General features: G+C 44.2%; 1 protein-coding gene across 1 annotated transcript; it reads right to left on the bottom strand.

Annotated features, from left to right (window-relative positions):
• Positions 1-2,015: 2,015 nt before the first annotated feature.
• On the bottom strand, positions 2,016-20,051 carry CCT3 (chaperonin containing TCP1 subunit 3). Its single transcript, XM_055323797.1, has 14 exons — positions 19,904-20,051; positions 18,024-18,085; positions 17,007-17,057; positions 16,856-16,918; positions 15,473-15,569; positions 10,024-10,141; positions 8,322-8,508; positions 7,311-7,460; positions 6,027-6,159; positions 5,559-5,640; positions 4,359-4,539; positions 3,086-3,331; positions 2,687-2,818; positions 2,016-2,354 (listed from the first exon to the last, which is right to left on the bottom strand). Exons 1-14 carry the CDS (start codon positions 19,932-19,934, stop codon positions 2,250-2,252), a joined length of 1,638 nt encoding a protein of 545 aa, XP_055179772.1. The 5' UTR covers positions 19,935-20,051; the 3' UTR covers positions 2,016-2,249.
• Between the last annotated feature and the right edge of the window lie 42 nt (positions 20,052-20,093).

Raw genomic sequence — 20,093 nt, 5'->3', positions numbered from 1 at the left:
GGAGAGAGGGACAGAGAGACAGAGACACAGGCAGAGGGAGAAGCAGGCTCCATGCAGGGAGCCTGATGTGGGACTCGATCCCGGGTCTCCAGGACCACACCCCAGGCTGCAGGCAGTGCTAAACCGCTGAGCCACCAGGGCTGCCCTCAAAAAAAATTTCTTTAAAGAAATTACTTTTTGTACTGGAACAAATATCACCGCATCCGCATCCCCCTACCTCCTGTTTGTTGTTTTCACAATGCAAATTTTTACTTTTCCCCACTCTGATATAGTAAAAAATGTCATGTGTTCTAGTTTCACTTTCTTCAGAATCTTTCAGAATCTTTCAGCTGCCTGGAACTAATTTTGCAAACAGTGAATGAAGTAGGGATCCAATTTCATTTTTTCCCCAAACGGCTACTCTAGGATGAACTCAAGTTTTCTCAAAAAACTTTTTTTGAGACAAGTACTTGTATCATCTGAGGTATCAACTTTGGGAACTGACTGGGGGAAATAGAAACAAGAGTCTTGCCTAAGTAGAGGGAGCTAGGGTAATCAGGGATTCAAGCCTCCCCACCACCAAAAACACTGCTTTATAGGAGGAAATCCAGGAGTCTGACAGGGAGGACCATGAGCAAAGTCAAGCAGGTGGCAAAACTGGGTTCCCAGGACCACAAAGTGCAGGGATTGAGGCATCCCATAATCACCATGTTCACTTCCAGCCCAGAAAGTTAGAAGGGACTCTCAAAGCCAAAGGGGTGTGTAATGATGGAAGTCGCCAGGAGACAGGCGCACAGAGAGGCTCTGACCACAGCAGGAAGGCTATCACACATCCACCCAGCATTCATTTACCCCCTGCCTGACTGGTAGAACCGCAGCCAGAGTGGACATAGGGGAAATCACAAATGGGAGGAAGAATACACAGGGTCTTTGTGCACTATTTCTTCAAAACCTAGTTCACTTATCTCTTCTCTAAGGTCTTGGAGCTCTGAAGTGATGATTAATGAGGTAGAGGTGGGCTTACTTCAGAGCCCTTGGACAGGGGGAAGATCAAAGACCTCGAGCAGCTGAGCAGGATGCTGGGCCATGGGTGTGGACAGACCAGAGGCTTCCAGAGACCCCCGCACGCCTCATGCAGCGAGCACAGCCTGAGAGCTTGGCTCCTGGAGGCAGATCACACAGGAATCCAGTCTGCCACTTCCCAGCCCTGTGACCCTTATACAACTTTACCTGCGCCAGATAGATGCCCCATGGCAACATGGGGGGATACTACTCATCTTAAGTGTCACCATGAAGACTAATTAATATGTGCACAGTAACTAGAATGTTTATTATACAGGAAGCTCCATGTGCTATTATGATCCTACCTAGTATTCAACTTAATATGACCAAGTCCGGAGATCAGGAAGGAGATAAAGTCTAACTGTATGAATCATAAGGACAAAGGGGGTGTGGAGGGCCCAGGAGCTAAGAGGAAGGACACTGAAGAAATCACAGGCTGGCCCCACCTGACCTCCAGCATCCCATGGCCATTATTTTTCTCCTTTGATAAAAACAAAGCAGAGAATGAGATTAAACCTTCTATTTCTGCCTGTGACACAAGCAGGCCAGAGTACAGACTGCAGTCAGGAAGAACAGGGGAGGAAGCATTCCAGGTAAGATGGGAAGGATACAATAGAAAATACACATGTTCTATGTTATTTAGGACAAATGCCTGAGCCCTAGCACATACTGGGTGTTGCTCTATTCACAACCACAGATGGGGAACACCCATGGTCTGGACAGGTTCCTCCTGTTCTTTGGGTGGTGAATACGAAGCGGTGCTTCTTCAAGTTTTAAAGTATGAACCTCTGAATTCTGAGAGAACCAAGAGTCTCTCCCACCAGCAACTATTGAGAAGTCTGAAATACACCTCTAGGGAGGCAGATACTTACCTCATTCCCATCTCCCTTCCTCCCCAGCAAAATCTTCTGTCTCGTCCCTCTTTGCCAGGAGGCAGAGATATGAACCAACGTTGAAAAACACATACCACCATCTCAAATGACTTAGATTTAATCAACGGAAGCAAACTACATTAAATGGAAAGCTTACAATAGAGAAGAATTATATGTCAGTGCCTTTTGCAAACTGAGCTATGACAGGAAGAGGCCAGGGCTGCCCCTCAACCTGATCCCTTCCAAACAGAGACGTCCACAGTGTCCCTGGCAGTCTGGCTCAGGGAAGAGGAAGCCTCTGCCGGCTCTGTGCGTTGAGGTCACCTTGCCCTTCACTCACTCCTGGCCAGCGTCAGGAGTCCCGCCTTGCCGGCTCTGGTCGTCACCCTTCTTTTTGTGGCCTGAGACAATGTCATCAATCCGCAGCAGGAGAACTGCCGTCTAGGGAAAATCACAGCCCCAAAGAGGTCAGCAGAGAAAGGAAGAACACTTGTTTTCTTTAAAACCTAGCTCCTCCTACATAATTAACATTTTATCTGAGATCTGCCTTTTCAGAGCCTTGCCTGTAAAATGCACCTCTCCCTCAGCAAGCAATGCATATCTACTATTACCTTGCTTTTTGTATGAGCTGGAAGTTAAGTAGGGGAACAGATTCCCTAGGAGATCTGAGAACATTCTGCCATCTGTACCCTTCCCTTCAAGACTGAACCCAACACCCTGGTCTCTGGTTATCTGTAAATAAACAGCACAGCGTAGGTTTCAGGGCGCCTCACCTCTACTGCTGTCTTGTATGTCTGCAGCTTTACAGCCAGTGGTTCCCAGATGCCCAGTTCTTTCATGTCTACCAAGGTACCTGTCTCACCGTTTACACCCCATGTCTCACAGTTCTCCTGAGTGTGCTTGGCCTGTAGTTGGAAGAAGCATCAACAGTTCAAGGCAAAAACAGAACGAGGAAGCGGGCAGAGAACATGAAGGTAATAAACCAAGAAAAATGAAATGAAAAAAGGTGATGACAATGACAGCAAATAGGTGGCACGCTCAGAGAGAGGACACTAGAAGGCCTAAGCTGTCAGGAAAGCCTGATGCACGATGTGAACCATCCTCTTAAACCATCCTGGTGGAGGTCAGCTTTCCCCACCCCATCAAGAGCAAAAGCATGGGAAGGAACTCACCCGAAGGGAGGTAAGCAGACGAATGGTGCTGGCCCCACAGTTCTGGATTAGGGTGCGAGGGATGACCTCTAAGGCCTGGGCAACAGCCCTGTACGGCCACTGTTCCACACCAGTCATGGCCTTGGATTTTTCTGTCAAGGCATGGGCCACAGCCATTTCAGAGGCCCCACCTCCTGGAACCAGCTGGGGGTCCAAGAGGACATTGCGGCACACCTGCATGGCATCCTGGAGGTTGCGTTCCACTTCCTTGGGAAAGCAAACAGACTATGTGAAGCCAAAGCTCAATGACTCAGGAATATATCAGAGGCACTGAAGGGCTTCCTAACTGCCACGTTTGGTAAACCATCAAGGAGGTCAACTAGGAAAGGCCCTCGGAACCCTTGTGGGGCAGGGCAGATACCCTTTACTTTGGAAAAACACATGAATTACAACTGCACAAGAGGGCCAGGGGGCAGGCGTGTCACTCTGTGAAGTCTGGCTAGACAGAGCACTACCCCATTTTGACCCATCCCAACTGTGTTCGCTTAAGAGGCTGCGTGGTGTAGTTACTAGCTGTGCACCTTTGGGTACTTACTTAACCTGAGAAAAAAAGTGGTATTTACAATGTAAACTTAAAAAATAAGGAAACAGTGGTTGCTGGGGAAATGATGAGTCATTGTTCAATAGGTATAATGTCTGTTTTGCAAGATGAAAACGTCCTGAGATCTATTGCCCAAGAACGTGAATGCGTAGGCTTAAAAATTAAGATGGTAAATCATACTTTTAACAATTAAGAAATTGTTCTTTATATATATATATATATATATATATATATATATTAAAGATTTTATTTATTCATGCGAGACAGAGAGAGAGAAAGGGACAGAGAGACAGGCAGAGGGAGAAGCAGGCTCCATGCAGGGAGCCCAATGTGGGACTCGATCCCAGGTCTCCAGGATCACACCCTGGGCCGAAGGCGGTGCTAAACCGCTGAGCCACCCAGGCTGCCCAAGAAATTGTTCTTTAAAAAAAGATTATGTTTGTATGTATGTAATCTCTCTACCCAAAGTGGAACTTGAACTCATGACCCCAAGATCAAGAGTTGAATGCCTTACTGACAGCAAGCCAGGTGTCCCTAAAACAACTGTTTTTAACTTTTAAGAAATGGTATTTGTGGCCACATATCAAAAATTAAATAGCTATGAAGGGGCAACAGGAGGATTTTAGGTTTTCTGGGACTCTCAAGAAATGAAAGGACCTGGTCCATGCAGTTACACTTCTGAGGTGGACTCACCGAGAGAACCTCTTTGCTGGCTCCGCGGAGGAGAATGGTACATGCCTTGGGGTCTTTGCACTCAGTGATGAATGTAAAGTACTCATCTCCAATTTTCTTGATTTCCAACACGCCTGCTCCTGTCCCAACATCATCTTCTCTCAGCTCTTCTGGCCGGCTAACTATCCGGGCCCCACAGGCTCTATTGATTAGATTGGGGGCAGGTGATTTTAGATACTTTTATGCTTCCTCCTAGTCCCTAGGGTCTGTGGCTGGGAATAAGGCCAAAAGTGGATTGCTGGAAACACTGCTATGTAACTTGGGAGGTCTTGGCTGCCTGGGGAGATAGATTTCCAAACATGTACAGGGAAGTTTCCTTACACTAACAAGTCTTTACAAATGAATGTGTATATCCCTAGAGCAACTTCTATAACCAAATGCAGTTTAATTCAATATTTTGTGGATACTAAAAGCTGAACAAACGAGTTCTCGGGCATATCTAATATGCATACGACCACATAATGGTCTTTCTTAGATAGAATTTGTCCCATACTGCCTAGTTAGAGCTCAAGGCCAGTGACAGAATTGTACTACAGACAACGCAAAAATCAAGCAAGGAGGAAAATAAGTACATTAGTGTATGTCTAACTCAATTTCATTGAACAAAACTAATTTGTCACTTTTCCCCCACTCGTGGGCATGCAATCAACCATTTGTACCCATATATGCCCAGAGCCATTTCTGAACTAGCGAAGTATAAAATTCGACTTGGATCGGATACATGATATCGGGACAGACTTCTCTTTTTAAGATAAAAATTAGTATTAAAAATGAGTGGTATGTGAACACAGACATCAAGAACGCAACCTAAAATGCATGAACAACAGCTAAAGATCCAATCAAGGAAATTAATTGATGCTTGTGCTCTATTCTGAGCTAGTTAAATAGACTAAAGCAGACCCCAAGGTAGGGACCACAGATGGTTAATCACGAGCGGATCACTACTGGCTAGTGGCAGTATAAAAGAGACTCTTGCAGTAGATAACTTGAACTGGAGATTCTCTGAAGAGGGTACACAGCTAAACCCAGGGCATTCCCACCTGTAGCAGGTTTGGCTGTGTCCTGTATTAAACATTTTCAGATAATGATCATTGCATTAGAAAGCTCCAAAAAGAAAAACACATGGGAAGGAAGAATCTTATTTTTATGTGGCCTACTCACCGAGCAATGCGATTATTGTCTGTCTTCCGGACTCTGCGGATTGCTGTGATATTGGCCCGCATGAGGTAGTGCTGAGCTAAATCTGTAAACCCAAGAGTAGAGGTATCAAACTAGAAGTCAGAATTCCTGGTTTCTGAACCGGGTTTCATCCTCACTGTACCCTAACCATCACGTTTTTTTTTTGTTTTTTTTTTTAATTTTTATTTATTTATGATAGTCACACAGAATGAGAGAGAGAGGCAGAGACACAGGCAGAGGGAGAAGCAGGCTCCATGCACCGGGAGCCCGACGTGGGATTCGATCCCGGGTTTCCAGGATCGTGCCCTGGGCCAAAGGCAGGCGCCAAACCGCTGCGCCACCCAGGGATCCCCCATCACATGTTTATTATGATGTTCATGCCCAAGGGATATGGGGTCAACCCATCCTCTTCTACCTCAACAGGAGGATGGGAAAGGAATGGAGTCCTACCTGAAATGCCCTTTTCTGTGATGACCACATCAGGCTTCAGATGGATGATGTCCTCACAGAGCTGCTGTATGTACTCTTCTTCCATCTGAAGGATTCGTGTGAAATCTTCCTCTCTTGTGATCTCAATGTCAGTCTATGTGGTGAAGAAAGTCATGGACTTTTTTTTTTTTTTTTAATTCATGAGAGACAGAGAGAGGCAGAGACATAGGCAGAGGGAGATACAGGATCCATGGAGGGAGCCTGATGTGGGACTTGATGTCGGGACTCCAGGATCTCACTCTGGGCCAAAGGCAGGTGCTAGCTAAACCACTAAGCCACCCAAGTGTCCTGAAAGTCATGGACTTTTAAAAAAAAAAAAAAATCCTGGACAGGTGATGCTCTTCAGGATCATCCCAAGTACCAGGCTCCCCCTACCCAGTCCTCTCATGCACCACAGGAAGTGTCAGAGTCCTGTTAAGCCAGGAGCCCACATCTATGAAGCTAGTTTAGCTCCAGGGTGTCAGCTTAACTCCTTGATTTAATTATGCATTAAATGTAATTCAAAGTCAAAGGGTTCAATCTCCACTGATTAGTGGAGATTGTGGCCTAAGGTCCCTAAACCTCCATGTAATGTTTCTTCCGTCTTGTCAATGTGAAAATTCTGGGTCTTAATTCTTTCCACATTGAAATAAATCTTGTTCCCAATCCTTATATTAACAAGCTTTAATTACTTTATTACATCCACAGGTAAGAGAATCTTGTGAACCTCTTCCCTCTGGAAATTCTTTAGCATTTCCAAGCTAAATTAACTCCTACTCTATGTTCTCATACATTAGGAAAAGTGGTGTGGTGGAACTGAAGCCAACAGAGCTGGGTTCAAATACTGATTTGGTCAATACAGTTGTGTTGCTCAATTAACCTAACTTCTCTGAGCTTTAGATCCCTCACCTGTAAACTGAAGTGTTTTTTTAAAGATAGTTATTAATTAATTATACACACAGAGAGGGAGAGAGAGGCAGAGACACGGGCAGAGGGAGAAGTAGGCTCCATGCCAGGAGCCTGATGCGGGACTCCAGGGTCATGCCCTGGGCCAAAGGTAGGCACCAAACCGCTGAGCCACCCAGGGATCCCCAGTAAACTGAAGTATTAACTACATCAAACAGCTCTTGTTAAGAAGCAGAAACTGTATATGAAGATCACTCACAACAGAGCAGACAATGTAATGAACACACCTTTAATTTCCCTTGTCTCTATTAGCAGCCAGATTTTCACACCAACTTCAAGGAAGAGGGCCAGGAACCTTACCTGGCTTTCTCCTTTCTTGTATTCCAGAGAGGAATCCAGAAGCACAATGCGAGGGTTCTTGATATAACGCCGCATTCGTGGATGGGTCACATCTTTGTTAATCATGACTCCTCGTAGGACACACGAGTCTTCGATGATGCCCCCAGGTATCTGAGCAAAAGACGCACTTTCATCCACAACCAAGAGTAAACGGTTTCTCAACTCTCCTCCTGGACACTCATCTTTCCCCAATGAGCACTATTTCAGGTTTCTTTCTTTTCTTTTTTTTTTTTTAAAGATTTTATTTATTCATGAGAGACAGAGAGAGAGAGAGGCAGAGACACAGGCAGAGGGAGAAGCAGGCTCCATGCAGGGAGCCCAACGTGGGACTCGATCCCAGGTCTCCAGGATCATACCCCAGGCTGCAGGCGGCACTAAACCGCTGCACCACCGGGACTGCCCTATTTCAGGTTTCTAACATAGCTTTCTTCCTTGAACGTCAAAACAAACATGGTTGCAATCACATTTTTTCCCTCTAGGAGGCACACACCAATAATGGACCATGACCCCAATCTGAAAAGGTCAGCCCGAGACTAAGAAATTCAGTGATTGAGAAAGATTCTCTATTTCCCCAAGATTCTCACAAAATTTTTAGACCTAGAGCTCCCCCTACAGGTCACAAGCTATTAATAGTACATTTTGTCCTTAAAGGAGTAGAGATGAAGAGAGTTCTTTGGGGCTTATTAGCGAGAGTGTAGAGCCCTCATTCATATCCTCTCCAGGTGGCAAGTATGTACACAAATGCACAGAGAGACACCAATAAGCCTTTCTGTAGCTCCTGTAAACCTTGGTAGGAACAGCAGCAGAAGTACTATTTTGGGAATGCTTCCTTGGTACTCTCTGAAGTTTTTGTTTTCTGGGCAGCAAATATTATTCTAACTATAAAGACTTAAGCCTATGTCCTCCACAAGCGGGCTAATTCATACTAGGAAAGAACTTGTCTTCCAAACACACACTGTTTAAAAAGCTTACCTTTTCCACCCTTGCGTATTTCTTGATGTCAATCTCTTTGCGACCATTCTCCTCAAACTGCACAGTCCTGACAGCATCTAGGGCAATATTGCAAGCCAATGAGGACCACCGACTGATTGCTTTGGTAGTAATAGAGCTGTTGATGATGTTCAGCATCATATCTCGGTTATTGGTGTCAACCGGGGTACTAGAAAGAAGAAACAGGTAGTATGCTCAGTAGAGACCTTGCATATTCAAGAAGTCCCTCCTCTCTAGCGTGGGGATCAGAGTGGGCCAACAGGCAGAACTGTTCATCCCTCTGCCTTTCAGCAAGATTACAACTAACCCATCCCTGAAAGGTGTCTCAAATCCTGGAGTAATCTGTTCTTTTGTCTGACAACCCTCCAGACTATTTGTTCTTTACCTTCTGCTTCAACAAAATAAACTCAACTTTTACAACTTGAGCCAAAACACATTTTATCTTTGAAACCTTTTCCCATAGCTAACAAATTCTGAGAGTTTATCCCAATGATCACCCTTAATCTGTACTGAACACCTGATTCTCTTCTCTTCTTCTATCCAGCACTTTATTCCATTCCATTGTATATCCTATGGTGCTTTCTGTGTCTATGTGCTTGGGTCTTTCCTACCAGCAGCATACATTAATACATAATCAGACTGTTTACAACGCTAAAAATGAAGTTGTATGAGACCTCGGAAACCATCTTGTCCAATTTTCCTATTGCTGAAATCCCTTTTTTAACAACGTTAAGGCACACAATTTACTAATACATAATGGTTGAATTACAGATTTCAGGGAAGAACCAATAGCTCTACAATATCTAAGATATTTAGACAATTATTGTTTGAAAAGAAAAACTTTCTATCAACTCAGCTCCACAAACTCAAATCTTTTGGTTATCTATACATTCTTACACAGCTTACTTCATAAAATTAACTTCAGGCAAACACTGCATTCCCTGAGAGTGCTAGACACATGTTCTCATATGCTCTGTTTCTAAACGACAGGCACTACAGTACAGAGCTCATCAAGTTGCTTGAGACTTAGGTACCCAGCGACCCAGTAGAGAACAACATTGTAAGTTGTACGTTTCAAACAAAATTTTTAAATCAAAAGCATTTTGCATTATGTCATCACTTAATATCCTCTGATGTTAGAAGTTCTGCCTTTCCACAGTCGTATCACCACCCTGTTAGTATTCAGCAGACTTAGGGCAAATTCTTCAATTCTGAGATGGGACTCGAAAAGCATTTTCAGCCCCCTTCCTTCTGACCTGAATGGAAAACTGTCGGCTACACTCTCCACAGCATTTTATTAGAACACTGACCGCATCAGTCATGATTGGGAGGACACTTTACTATTAAGTCCTGAATCATTACAGTTACCTAACTCTTCAACTAATTCCTCCCGTTGGCATCTAACATTTTCCATGGCAGCACCTAACACAGAAACAAGCAAACAGCACGTAACCAAGAGATATTTTGAAGAACTGAACTGAGTCCCTCTTGTCTGCTTTGTATCCTTTGTCATTTTCCAAAATGTTTACATCCCTCATCCTCTGTTGGTTTTGCTCTCCTGTCTCACTCTAGCACAGAACACCAGCGTATAAATTGTGTGATGTGTCTGGCCTTCCTTCATCACCTCAGAACAGATCAGTCTTCCAGGCTCCCCAGAGATGATAGTAACTTCTGATCTCAATACCTGATTTTCTTAAGGGTGCTAATCATATCATCCAATGCCTTGCGGTAAGCACTGATCACCACTGTTGGGTGCATCTGCTGCTCCAGGAAGTGCTCAGCCACAGACAGCATCTCCCCCGCTGAAAAAAGATACACCATAATGGTTTTTAAAAGTACCTGGATTTCAAGGCAACTTCACTGAGCTTCTTAAAATGCTGTTATCTTTTTTCCTAAAATACTGTCCCCAAAGCTATGCCAATTGGCTGTTAATACTATTCAAATTTTATACTTTATACAAGGGAATTCATAAAAAAAAAATCATCAGACCTATTTTTTTTTAAATGGTGGTGTGACAGAAGCCTTTCTTTTATTAAAAGATTTTATTTATTTATTCATGAAAAACACAGAGGCAGAGACCTAGGAAGAGACCTAGGCAGAGGAAGAAGCAGACTTCCTATGGGGAGCCTGATGTGGGAATCGACTGCAGGACCAGAGCCGAAGGCTGATGCTCCACCACTGAACCATCCAGGCGTATATTTTAAATAATCAAAGATTAAATGTACAGTTTATTCTACTGATCTTTCAAGATCAATATTTGTCACCACTTTTCTTTCTTTTTTTTTTTTTTTAAGATTTTATTTATTTATTTATTCATGACAGACACACAGAGAGGGACAAAGAGAGGCAGAGACACAGGCAGAGGAGGAAGCAGGCTCCACGCAGGGAGCCCGACGGGGGACTCGATCCCGGGTCTCCAGGATCCAGCCCTGGGCTGAAGGCGACGCTAAACCGCTGAGCCACCCAGGCTGCCCTGTCAACAGTTTTCAAAACAAAAAGTATTTTATTTTTCAAAGATTCTAGAAAGAAAAATGCATAAAGGAAAAAAACCGACTTGTTTATGAACATCTCAAAACCTAGGATGTACTGAAACCACTGGTACTAAAAACAAAAACACAAAACCTTATACCTGGAAACATACCCACAAAAATTTACAAAACTTACTCTCTGAATGAGAAATTTGTGAAATGTTCCCTTACTAAAAAAATTTGTCTTTACTCTCTCACATACACACAAATGCATGTATAGATGCACACACACAAGCCTGTTTAAAAAATTTCGGGACAAATGTACTTAAAAAAAAAAAAAAAAAAAGGTGGGGGAATCCCTGGGTGGCTCAGCGGTTTAGCGCCTGCCTTAGGTCCAGGGTGTGATCCTGGAGTCCTGGGATAGGGTCCCACATCGGGCTCCCTGCATGGAGCCTGCTTCTCCCTCTGCCTGTGTCTCTGCCTCTCTCTCTCAGTCTCTCAAGAATAAATAAATAAAATAGTAAAAAAAAAAAAAAAAAAAAAGCGCCTTTTGTACAAATTGCTTGCACTACCTGTCCACTAACATTAATTTTTTAAATGTGCACAAATGTCCCAAAGTTTACTAGTGTACTCTTTTGGCCATGTGCTCAAATGGTCTCCCCCCTCAAAGATTTTACCCATTTATTCATGAGAGACAGAAGAGAGAGGCAGAGACATAGGCAGAGGGAGAAGCAGGCTCCATGCAGGAAGCCCCTTGTGGGACTCGATCCTGGGACTCCGGGATCACGCCCTGAGCCAAAGGCAGACGCTCAACCGCTGAGCCACCCAGGCATCCCTCAAGTGTTTGAATTCTTGAATACTTTACACCAATTCTAAGTGACCAACGTGTATACTGAAAGATAATTTTATTTATTTTTAAAAGATTTATTCATTTTGGGGATCCCTGGGTGGCGCAGCGGTTTGGTGCCTGCCTTTGGCCCAGGGCGCGATCCTGGAGACCCGGGATCGAGTCCCACGTCGGGCTCCCGGTGCATGGAGCCTGCTTGTGTCTCTGCCCCACCCCCTTTCTCAGACTGTCATAAATAAATAAAAAGAAAAAATTTTTAAAAAAAGATTTATTCATTTTGAGAGGGAGAACACACGTGCATGTCTGTACTCCCATAACAGGAGAGACAGAAGGGGAGGAGGGTACAAGACTGCACTAAGCGGGGAGTCTGATGTGGGGTTCAGTCTCACAGCCCTGAGATCATGACCTGAGCTGTAACCAAGAGTCGGACACTTAACTGAGTCACCAGGTCCCCCCAAAGATAATTAAGCATTTTAAAAGATGTTTGAGTAAGTTCACTCAGAAAAGAATATGTACGCCCTGCTAGAGAAGTCAGGATAACTTAACAAGAAAAATGAGTCTAGGAATGGCAGAGCTACCTAGACATATGGATACTTAACCCATCTAAGCTCTCCAGGAGATTCAATGAAGATTGTTAACTAGAAATTCTGCCTGATGTCTACTGCTCATCTTCTACCAAAAAAGTAAGAAATCATATAAAATCTGTCCTCCCTCTTTCGACTCCAAATTATCTAATTTTCACTCCTCTTCATAAAAATTGGGTCTAAGTGCTTAGTGGGCACCTAGGTGGCTAAGTCAGCTGTATCTGCCTCTTGGTTTCAACTCAGGTCATAATCTCAGAACTGTGAGATTGAGCCTTGCATTCAGTGGGGAGTCTGCTTGAGATTCTCTCCCTTTGCTTTTACTCCTCTCCCCCACTCATGCGGGCTCTCTCTCAAAACTAAAATAACAAAGTGCCTAGTTGGTGGTGACTCCAATACATCTCCACCCAATTTGATACATTCTAAAAATAACTGAAAATGCCGCTTTAAAAGTTCACGTAAGGGATGCCTGGGTGGCTCAGTGGTTGGGCATCTGCCTTTGGCTCAGGGTGTGATCCCGCAGTCCCGGGATTGACTCCAGCATCGGGACTCCCTGCATGGAGCCTGCTTCTCGCTCTGCCTCTCTGTCTCTCACGAATAAATAAAATCTTTAAAAAAAAATTAAATCAGGGGATCCCTGGGTGGCTCAGTGGTTTAGCGCCTGCCTTCAGCCCAGGGCGTGATCCTGGAGACCTGGGATCGAGTCCCACGTTGGGCTCCCTGCATGGAGCCTGCTTCTCCCTCTGCCTGTGTCTGCCTCTCTCTCTCTCTGTCTCTCTCATGAATAAATAAAAATCTTAAAAAAAAAAATTAAATCAAAGTTCCTATAATAATTCTATTGTATGGATTCTACTTTTAGGCATGTGGGTCAACGCTATAAATAGACATTCCTGGGCAGCCCTGGTGGCTCAGTGGTTTAGCACGACCTTCAGTCCAGGGCCTGATCCTGGAGACCTGGGATCGAATACCACGTCGGGCTCCCTGCGTGGAGCCTGCTTCTCCCTCTGCCTGTGTCTCTGCCTCTCTCTCTGTCTCTCATGAATAAATAATAAAAATCTTAAAAAAGGCATTCCTTAAAATAGTTCTCATTTCCTTATCAATGTGTTACTGTATGTAGGTTTTTAAAAATGCCTTGAAAAAAAAAAAATAAAAATGCCTTGATTAAAAAAATTCACCACTGGGGATCCCTGGGTGGCGCAGCGATTTGGTGCCTGCCTTTGGCCCGGGGCACGATCCTGGAGACCCGGGATCGAGTCCCGCATCGGGCTCCCGGTGCATGGAGCCTGCTTGTGTTTCTGCCTCTCTCTTTCTCTCTCTCTCTCTCTCTCTGTAACTATCATAAATAAAAAAAAATTTGTTTTAAAAAAATTCACCACTGACTTAAAACATATAGAGAAATAAAGGTAATGTTTTCAGAAGTGATTCTCCAAGATCCTATAGAAAATGGGAGATCAGTTATTAAAACTTGTATGGTCACGACTCATTGTCAAGATTCATTTGTCAACTTCATTACTTGCAAAAACGTTATCTGTAAGCCCCAAATCAGCACTGGGGACACTTTCATGGTCACACACATGTGCAGAGGTGGAAAACTCTGAGTCACTCGATACAATGCTCTGCCTTATTTCAGCTATCATACTTTCCGTGGTATAGTTTCATTTTTGTATTTTTTAAAAAATATTTTATTTATTCATGAGAGAGAGAGAGAGAGGCACAGAGACATAGGCAGAGAGAGAAGCAGGCTCCATGCAGGAAGCCTGATGTGGGACTCAATCTTGGGACTCCAGTATTACGCCCCTGGGTCGAAGGCAGGCACTAAACCACTGAGCCACCCAGGGATCCCTCATTTTTGTACATTTTGTTGGTGATTCCACTGTTTGAACTGGCCCCCAAGTGTATAGCACTAAAGTACAGTCCAGTTTTCCTAAGTGCAAGAAGACTGTGTGTACCTTACAGAGCAAACAGCACATTATATAAGTTTCATTCAGGCGTGAGTTACGATGGTACCAGCCTTGAGTTCAGTGTTAGTGAATCAGCAACATTTTTTCCATAAGGTGTATTTATTATTTATTTATTTATTTATTTATTTATTTATTTATTTATTTACTTACTTATTTATTTATTCATTTCATTTCATTTCATTTCATTTATTTTTATTTATTTATTTTTTAAAGATTTTATTATTTATTCATGAAAGACACCGAGAGAGGCAGAGACAGAGGCAGAGGGAGAAGCAAGCTCCTTGTGGGGAGCTTCATGTGGGACTTGATCCTGGGACCCGGGGATCACGTCCTGAGCCAAAGGCAGACACTAACCACTGAACAACCCAGGATCGAGTCCCACATCAGGCTCTTTGCATGGAGCCTGCTTCTCCCTCTGTCTGTGTCTCTGCCTCTCTCTCTCTCTCTCTGAATAAATAAAAATCTTAAAAAAAAAAAAGGCACGTAACTCGATTTCAGGGTTTTGAGTTCAAGCCCCATGCTGGGAGTAGAGATTACTTTAAAAAATAAAACAGGAAAAAAAAAATAAAAAAAATAAAACAGGGATGCCTGAGTGGCTCAGTGGTTGAACATTTGCCTTTGCCTCAGAGAGGAGTCCCAGGATAGTGTCCCACATTGGGCTCCCTGTATGGAGCCTGATTGTGTCTCTGCCCCTCTCTCATGAATAAATAAAATCTTAAAAAATAAAATAAAACAAACAAAATCTCACATAAAGTAAGATACAGAGGTGCCCTGACTCTTGGTTTTGACTCGGGTCATGATCTCAGGGTCGTGGGATTGAGCCCCATAGGAGACTCCTGTTCAGTGGGAAGTCTCCTTGGGTTTCTCTCCCTCTGCCTCCCACCCCATGCTCGCTCACACTCTCTCCAAAATAAATAAAACTAAAGTATGTATTTATCAGAGTATGTGAAGAGGCTGACAGGGGCCTAACCTGTATTTCCCCCAGGAGTGACGGTTTAGGATTTGTGGTAGCTTTCTAGAATATAACTTACTGTGAATGACAATAAACCACTATATTTTGTTCAACCAGATTTTTAGTTCATCCTACACTATGAGGAGTGTTTTATGTTCACTTGGGAGAAAATACACAGGAAATTAGCAAAAAATTACCTAAATATTGTAATTAGTGGATTGGTAACAATTTCCTTCTTAATGTAGGATGCAGATCTACTTTCTGACAAAAACCTTCATGTTTCAATCCAATTTTCTCTATCAGCACTGTTCTCCTCTTACTTACCAAGAATAATTACTGATGTGGTTCCATCTCCAACCTCTTCATCCTGTGTACGGCTAATTTCAATCATGGATTTGGCTGCTGGGTGCTGGACTTGAATCTGAAAAGAAAATGCAGATTGCCACTGAATCAGCACTACTCAAAGACTTTGGAATCCACTTTCCATGGTCCTAACTCTTGAGCTTATTTCCACACTCACTCCCTTATCTTTGTTTTACCAGCTTGAAAGATTTAAAATGGTCCCCAAAATATGTAAATAAATCCTCTTTCCAAGTCTCCTTCTTCTCAGGAAAAAATGCATATGCCAACTTAACCATTAAAGTTTCTCGAAGACAGGGTCCCTGGGTGTGATCCTGGAGACCCGGGATCGAGTTCCACATCGGGCTCCCTGCATGGAGCCCGCTCCTCCCTCCGCCTGTGTCTCTGCCTCTGTCTCTCATGAGTAAATAAATATAAAAAAAAAAAAAAAGTTTCTTGAAGACAGATCAGTACTCTCTTAGCTTATTTACAGGGAGACCCAATGTCATGGTTGCACTGTGTTTTCCAAAAGGACAGCTGAAGTCCTACCCCTGGAAACTGTGAAGGTGAATGTTTTCAAACAGGGTCTTTGCAGATATAATTAAGATTAGATCATACAAGGGACGCCTGGGTGGCTCAGTGGTTGAGTGCCCACCTTTGGGTCAGGGCATGATCCCGGGGTTTGGGATTGAGTCCCTCATTGGGCTTCCTACACGGAGCCTGCTTCTCCCTCTGCCTATGTCTCTGCCTCTCTCTCTCTCATTAATAAATAAAATCTTTAAAATAAATTAGATCATACAAGATTATTACAATAGGCCCTAAACCCAACCACTGTTGTCCTTTTATAATAAAAGACACGACACAAGAATGGCATATAACATCTGAAAAGGTGACTAAGTCCACAAACCAAGGAATGTCAACCATTATGGTCAACCACGGGATGCTAGAAGCAACAAAGATTCTTTCCATGGGATGCCTGGGTGGCTCAGTGGTTGAGTGTCCTCTGCCTTCGGCTCAGGGCGTGATCCCGGGGTCTGGGATCGGGTCCCATATCAGGCTCCTTGTGAGAGGCCTGCTTCTCCCTCTCCTGTGTTTCTGCCTCTCTCTGTGTTTCTCATGAATAAATAAATAAAATCTTAAAACAAAGAACCAAAACCAAAACCAAAGATTCTTTCCAAGAGCTTTCAGGAGGAGTAGGGCCCTGCTGACACCTTGATTTTGGACTTCTAGTCTCCAGTCTGTGAGAAAATAAATTTCTGTGTTGAAAGCCACCCACTGTGTAGTAACTTGTTAGAACAGTCCTAAGAAACTAATAATATATATAACTTTATGGGTCCTTTATAAAATTGCTAGAATAAAAAGTCATACCTCTCGAAGAATGGCATTGCCATCATTGGTCATCACAATGCCTCCCATTGGGTCCAAAAGCATCTAGGGCCAAAGTAAAAGTTATACTTAAGTCTTCCAGGTAACAGAAAGGGAAAATCTGTAGTCAATTTTCAGTAAGAGACAGGCCTACCTTCATCATGGACTTGGGTCCCAAACATGTACGGATGATATCTGCAATGGTCTATCAAAAAGAAAATATAATACATGTAACCACCAATCAGATAACCACATGAATGTGTGTGTTAGGAGAAGCCACGTTAGATACAGGAGATTACATGTCCGGATTCTGTGCTCCTCTTCAGGAATGAGTTCAAGGTGGATGTATAAATAATTTTTCACGGGAAAAGAGGGGACATGGGTTCCAGAACTTCAGTTTCCCATAACTCAGATAACTGGAAGTCCATGTGTTAGTACTTCTTTCCATGGCAGTGGCCTCCACACCACGCTAAATCAGCTCCAGGGCTGTTTCATTCTTTCATCCAAACTACATTAACTGAATACTGAGGCAGGATCTACAATGGATGCTAGGGATATAAAAGGGAATACAGTCCTTCCCCTCAAGTAACTCCACACAGTGTGAGACAAACACGAACAGATTATAAAATATACGCTAATAGAATTATGCACAATATGAAAAGACTATTAAGCCTAACTCATTGCGGGAGGGCGTCCTACCACCATTAGAGAAATGCCCTCAAAAAAGGCAAGTCAGGGGTCCCTGGGTGGCGCAGCGGTTTGGCGCCTGCCTTTGGCCCAGGGCGCGATCCTGGAGACCCGGGATTGAATCCCACATCGGGCTCCCAGTGCATGGAGCCTGCTTCTCATTCTGCCTGTGTCTCTGCCTCTCTCTCGCTCTCTCTCTGACTATCATAAGTAAAAACATAAAAAATAAAAAAATAAAAAAAAAAGGCAAGTCAGACTTTTCTTCTGCCTAATTGCAAATAAATACAGAAATACTAGGGAAGGCAGCTGAAAGCAAACTCATCAACGTTAAACTAAGGGAGAAGCAGGCTCCACGCAGGGAGCCCGACGTGGAACTCGATCCTGGGTCTCCGGGATCACACCCCAGGCTGGAGGTGGCGCTAAACCCGCTGAGCCACCAGGGATGCCCTAAATCTAATCTTTAAATGAATGAATGATATGCTACCTTGGCGGCATTGATGTTTCCAGATTGAACCTTTCTTCCAGATTCACGCTTTGTGTTCTGGCCTAAAACAGATAAAGTAAAATGTAATAGACCAGGATTCACCCACTGTGTAGCAACTATTTACTCCCTGACCTTTGGAAATAACACACGCACACATGCACACACAGGTTTTACAGATATACAAAGAACAAACCTCAATGAATTGTATGCTTTAGATACATGTAGGTTATTACATGTCAATATACCTTTGAAAACTTAAAAAAACAACAACACTAAAGCATGTACTTATGGCTACATTTTTATGTCAACCCCTGGCATACAAATCCCTAATGCTTCAACTATGGAACCCTGGTCATCTCTTTCCCACTAACCAAATATTCACAAATTAACAGCAAAGATTCATACTGAGGTCCATAAATGGGCTAGTGGAATGGTAAACTCCTAGAGATTATATGAGAAAATGAGAAGGTACTGCATTCTTGACTGGGAAGAGGATCTATATCCCATTCTCAAAGAGCTGGTAACCTAAAAAAAAAGCATCAGTCATTGCTTTCTATAAAAAAAGGAAGGAGTTTGGGGGTTCTTATTTTCCTATTTGGGCAGGAGGAATTATACTAACCATCCCAGCACAATTACTGATAGCGCCCCCACAGTGTGCTGTGGAATTAGACTGTCCTCTCGGAGTGGCTCAGTTTGCAAGATAATCACTGCATGCTAGGATATAAGGATGCCTCAGTAACCGCTCTACCACCAGGTTTTAACAGGAAGCCTACTCAGTCATAGTGACTAGTGCCAGAAAATAACGAAGACCCGAAAAAGGCTTCACACACAACCACCACTCACTCCTGGGGCCCTCCCAATGGAGACAAGCCAGTGGCTACAACCGAACCGCCGATTTCCCTCATTCCAAATTACACATTCCCTACAATTTAAATCAGTAAAATTTTCAACCAGTCCCATCAAATCTACACGCTCACAACCCTCAGAATTTAGATTCATGTTTCGAGTAGCAGTAACTAAAATCCTGCAGAGACTATTCTGATGGACTCCTCAGAAAAAAAAAAAAAAAACAAAAAAAAAAAAACAACGGGCTTTTTTCCTGTTAAGTAAAAAAAAATTTTTTTTTTTTTCCGTGAAAACAGTGATTCCCCAGGTACAGGGAAAAGGCATAAAACCGCTTTATTGCATTTTGTATACATAAAACGGTAAGGGAGGAACAAGAGTTTGCAGACGAGGTACAGAAGTTACACGAGGAATGGGAATACCCCAGGAGAAGACAATGGAGCGAATCCTCCTTAGAGAGAAATTCAGGAAAACTCAGTAGGTAGGACCACAGCGCGGAGGACACCGCGGGGTCAATTACATCGAAGCCGGACCCCGCGAAAGGAGACCCCGGGAGGGCGTTACTGAGAAATTACCAGGGCATTGCTCGCTGTGCGCGGACGCCGCGCCCCCGCCCCTCGTCGGCAGCGTCCCTACTTCAGTCACTTAAGCCCCCGATCCGACGAGAAAATACTGTCAAGACCCCTGATAAAAACGGAACGCTCGAGCCAGGCGATGTGGCGGGGTCAAGGGCCGGGGCTGGGAGGCCAGGCCTGACCACATCCCGTTCTCCGGGCCCACGCCGAGAACCACGCGAGCAGGGGTGCAGTGGCGGCGGAGGGAGCCCGGGTGCCCGCAGACCAGCGGCCCGGCCCGGCCCAGGCCCTAAGGGAACGGGCTCGGGGCAGGAAGAGGAGAAGGAAAGGGGATTCCGAAACCAACGACGACGGGAAGGCTGCGCGGCCGGACCAGGGCGGGACCGGGCTGGGGCAACACGCCAAAGCGCGGAGGAAAGGGGCGAAAAGGGGCCCCTCCTGCCCCGGCTTCCCCCAACTCACTAAGCACGAGCACCGGACGATGGCCCATCATGGCGGCGCGATGCAGAACCGGGTACCCAGAGCGGGGGCAACCGGCAGAACCTTCTGGAGAGAGAGAACCAGCGAAAAGCCCAGAAAACGCTGCCTTCTCAGGGCTCACACCTAAACCCGCTACCCTCCGGGTCGCTGCCAATCACTGCAGCCAGCTCAT

Source organism: Nyctereutes procyonoides, unplaced genomic scaffold (genome assembly GCF_905146905.1).
Source record: "Nyctereutes procyonoides isolate TBG_1078 unplaced genomic scaffold, NYPRO_anot_genome, whole genome shotgun sequence".
Lineage (NCBI taxonomy): Eukaryota > Metazoa > Chordata > Mammalia > Carnivora > Canidae > Nyctereutes > Nyctereutes procyonoides.
The sequence above is the reverse complement of the archived record's forward strand: the minus strand, read 5'-3'. Positions and strand labels throughout refer to the sequence as shown.

Coding starts and splice junctions, on each gene's coding strand:
- CCT3 (XM_055323797.1), bottom strand. CDS start 19,934: ATGATGGGCCATCGTCCGGTGCTCGTGCTTA. Junction 6,160..7,310: donor ACAAGAAAGGAGAAAGCCAG/GTAAGGTTCCTG, acceptor TTCACCACATAG/ACTGACATTGAGATCACAAG. Junction 5,641..6,026: donor CACAGAAAAGGGCATTTCAG/GTAGGACTCCAT, acceptor TTGGGTTTACAG/ATTTAGCTCAGCACTACCTC.